Below are 3,883 nucleotides of genomic sequence, written 5' to 3'. Positions count from 1 at the left end.
GAAGAATGAGCTTCCCATTGCCAGTTTCCTATATCTTTGCACAACATGTCACTGCGAGGTGGGCAATGCAACGACCTTGTTGCCACTGTATCCCTTTTTTGTAAGATTGCAAACAAAGAAAATAGTACTTGTTCACTACATTGACCATGGGCATGGTGGCGGGTCCGGGGGTGGTTTAGTGGTGCAGGCACCCCAACCAACCAACCAAAAAAAAAGGTCTTTAGTACCCCCTTATCTTTGACCTGTCAGGCCATGTGTGCAGGCCCATGCTCTTTGTTATCTAAATATAAATTGGATGTTCAAATTATTCAAGGACAAGGGTATGATGGTGCCAGTAACATGCGTGGAGAGTTCTACAAGCAAAATTTCTTGCAGAGTGTCCTTATGCATATTTTGTCCATTGTTTTGGTGATCAATTACAATCGGCTCTTGTTGTCTAAGGAAGTACAAGATGTTTCTAATTTTTTTTATCATCTTAGTTTTGTTGTCAACATTATGTTTTATCTTCTAAGAGAAATGATGACCTGCGTGCCTACCAAGTAGCTGAAATGGAAAATTTTATTGATCTTTATTAGGCTTGTATGTTGTGTATGTATACACTTGGCCCATATTGGGCATGTAGGCCCATATTGGGCATGTACAACTTGTACTCCAAGCCATCCGGCCTATATAATGAAAGTTCACCCCCTATGAGGGTGTGCGGTGTTTTCCATCTCTCTATACCTTTCTACATGGTATCTGAGATTTCTCGATCCTTTCGCTTCCGCTCCCTGCGCTAGGTTTTCAACCTGCGCCCCGGCTGCCCTGCCCTAGCCCCCCCAACCTTTCCCCCATGCAGGGCTCTCCCCTGCGTGCCCCTCGCGCCAGGATCCCCTCCCTGCACGCCCCCTTTCCCTGGTTGTGCGCAGATCAGATTGATCTGCAGCACGCCTCCAGCCCTACGCAGCACCCTTCTTCCAGATCGTGCTGCGCCCCTTCGCTGCCATGTCGACCAGCGTTGCGACCTCCTCCTCCACGGCGAGCTCCTCCAGCGCCTCCCTCGGCTCCGGCGATTCTGCACTGCCCCTCTTCGTCCATCCGGCGGCTGCCGTCTGCGTGAAGACCCATGTTCCCTTCACGTTGGAGATGAACTCCAACTACATGAAGTGGGTCTCCTACCTCAAGGTGCTGTGCGGCAAGTTCGGCCTCCATCCGCACATCGACGCCCCAGTCACCGCCTTCCCCAATGATTCACAGTGGGTCATCACCAACTCTTGTATCAAGAGTTAGCTCTTTGGCTCCATCGGCGACTCCATCCTCGCCCTCGCCCTCGCCGGTGATGATCATACCACCTGGCAACTTTGGGTCGCCATCGAGGAGATCTTCACCGCCAACCAGGAGCCGCGCGCCTTCCTCCTTCCTGAGGAGTTCCACACCCTCCAGCAAGGTGACTCCACCATCTCGGAGTATTGTCAGCGCATCAAGTTGAAGGGTGCTAAATTCCGCACTGTCGGCAACCCCGTCGAGGGCCGTGCGCTCATCCTCGCCATGCTCCGAGGGCTCAACCCTCGCTTCGCCAGCACCGTCGACGACATCACCAACTCAACCATTCTTCCGATGTTCACCCGCGCCCACGACATGCTCATCCTCAAGGAGACTAGGCTGTCTCACGATGAGAAGAGCATCGCCAACACCGCCCTCCTCGCATTCGCCGGTTCTGGTTGTACCAGTCCGGGCGGGTGCTGCTCCGGCACCACGGGCGCCCCCTCTGGAGGCTCCAGCAACGGTGTAGCACCTCCTCAGAAGATCGGCGGCAGCTCCAGCAACAAGAAGAAGGGCGGCGGCCCTCACAGGGGCAACGGCGGCGGCAACGGTGGCGGCGGCCACACCCAGCAGGCGTCCACCAGCGCCGCCCCCCAGCCCTACCACCCCATGGGCCCCTGGATTTGCTACAATCCTTGGGCGCCATAGGGGCCTTCTCCGACCTAGCAGCAGGGTCTTGCGCCAGGCGCTTGGCACCCTGGCCTCCTCGACGCCGCTCCCCAGGCGTACACCGCCTTCGCTCCTGTTAGATGTCCTCGTCGACACCAATGTGGGACCAGGCAGGTCTCATCGCTGCCCTCAACCAGCTGGCGCTCCAGAACCAGTCTACCTGGGTCATGGACTCTGGTGCTTCCTCCCACATGAGCACCACAGATGGTATACCGTATACTCCTGTCCCGTCTTCCTCCTTCTGCTTCTTCCTTTACCATTGGCAACGGTCAGACTATTCCTATTACTTGTTGTGGCGAGTCGGTCCTTCCTACAGCAGCGTCTGTTTTTGCTCTTAGCAATGTCCTAGTTATTCCATCTCTTGTACGCAACCTTCTTTCTGTTCGTCAGTTCACTAGGGATAATAACTGTTCCATAGAATTTGACGCCTTGGGTTTTTCTGTGAAGGATATCCTGACCAGACGCGTGATACTTCGCTGCAATAGTGCTGGCGACCTCTACACCCTCTCCAACGCCCCACCAGCACCGCAAGCCCACCTCGCCATCTCCACCGACCTATGGCATCACCGTCTCGGCCACCCCGGCTCCTCTGTTATTGACATCCTTAGGAATAATAAGTCTATCCAGTGTAATAGGGTAGCAAACACTTTATGTCATTCGTGTCAGCTCGGGAAACATGTGCATCTCCCGTTTTCAGCTTCTAGTTCATCTACTTCGGTTCCGTTTGAGATTGTTCATTGTGATGTCCGAACATCCCCAGTTGCTAGTATTTCTGGTGTGCAGTACTACCTTGTTCTCCTAGATGACTATACTCATTTTTGCTGGACTTACCCCCTTGTCCACAAATCTGAGGTTGCTGCTCATATTACTGCCTTTTGCAACTTTGTGCAAACACAATTCCAGCTTGCTCTTCGCTCCTTCCAGGCCGACAATGGCAAAGAGTTCATAAACAATGCCCTCCTCACTCTTTTCGCTACATGGGGCATTCACCTACGTCTCTCCTGTCCCTACACGTCGCCCCAAAATGGCAAGGCTGAACGTGTTCTTCACACCCTCAACAACATCATCCGGACCATGCTGATCCATGCGCACATGCCTCCTCCCTACTGGGCTGAGGGTCTCGCCACGACAACCTATCTGCTCAATAGGCGCCCCTCCTATGCTGTCCGCAATGCCATTCCTTATTCGCTGCTCTACAACACCACGCCTGACTACTCTCACTTGCGGGTATTTGGGTGTCTCTGCTACCCAAACGTGACTGCCACAATTCGCCACAAGCTAGCTCCCTGCTCTGAAGCTTGCGGCTTTCTTGGTTACCCCTCTTCTCATAAGGGGTACCGGTGTCTCGACATGTCCACTAAGTGCATCGTCATCTCTCGCCATGTGGTCTTTGACGAGACATGCTTCCCGTTCGGTCTATACGTACTCACCCAGGATGCCTTCGAGCGACCTGGACTTTCTTCTTGCAGGACCTGGACTTTGGCAAATTATTCTTTTTTATGCATTGCCATGAGTAATATGTTACTATAGTCATAGTCATAGCCTATGACTCATAGTTATGTTAGGGCTAGCTAGTGTATTGTGGACAATGAAAAATCTATCTGGCATTCAGGCCCCCGTTAATTTTGTGTCCAGTTCCGCTACTGGCAGGCAGTGACTTGATGTGGTGGCGACTATGAGAAATACAAGCAGATTGTGAGTCAATTTCCTATATGCCATTGAAAAATACAGCTAATTCCTTATGTGCCATTAAAAATTACCACATCCCTTCTATGCCATTGTTTATAATTTTTCATCCCTTACATGCCATTACTGTCAAAATGAGCTAATAGAGCTGTTAAAGGGCATGATGAAAAGACAAGAATACTCCTCCAAAATTGAAGTACTATCACTAGTTTTTTTCCCAAGTGCT

The 3,883-nt window shown here is 51.8% G+C and overlaps 1 protein-coding gene across 1 annotated transcript; it reads left to right on the top strand.

Moving 5' to 3' along the window:
- Window positions 1-984: 984 nt before the first annotated feature.
- On the top strand, window positions 985-1,950 carry LOC120684872. Its single transcript, XM_039966738.1, has 2 exons — window positions 985-1,164; window positions 1,270-1,950. The coding sequence occupies exons 1-2, from the start codon at window positions 985-987 to the stop codon at window positions 1,948-1,950; spliced, it is 861 nt and encodes a 286-aa protein (XP_039822672.1).
- The last annotated feature ends 1,933 nt before the right edge of the window (window positions 1,951-3,883 follow it).

The sequence above is a fragment of the Panicum virgatum genome, chromosome 8N, assembly GCF_016808335.1.
Source record: "Panicum virgatum strain AP13 chromosome 8N, P.virgatum_v5, whole genome shotgun sequence".
Taxonomy (NCBI): Eukaryota; Viridiplantae; Streptophyta; class Magnoliopsida; order Poales; family Poaceae; genus Panicum; species Panicum virgatum.
The sequence above is the reverse complement of the archived record's forward strand: the minus strand, read 5'-3'. Positions and strand labels throughout refer to the sequence as shown.

Coding starts and splice junctions, on each gene's coding strand:
- LOC120684872 (XM_039966738.1), top strand. CDS start 985: ATGTCGACCAGCGTTGCGACCTCCTCCTCCACGGCGAGCTCCTCCAGC. Junction 1,165..1,269: donor AGTGGGTCTCCTACCTCAAG/GTGCTGTGCGGC, acceptor ATCAAGAGTTAG/CTCTTTGGCTCCATCGGCGA.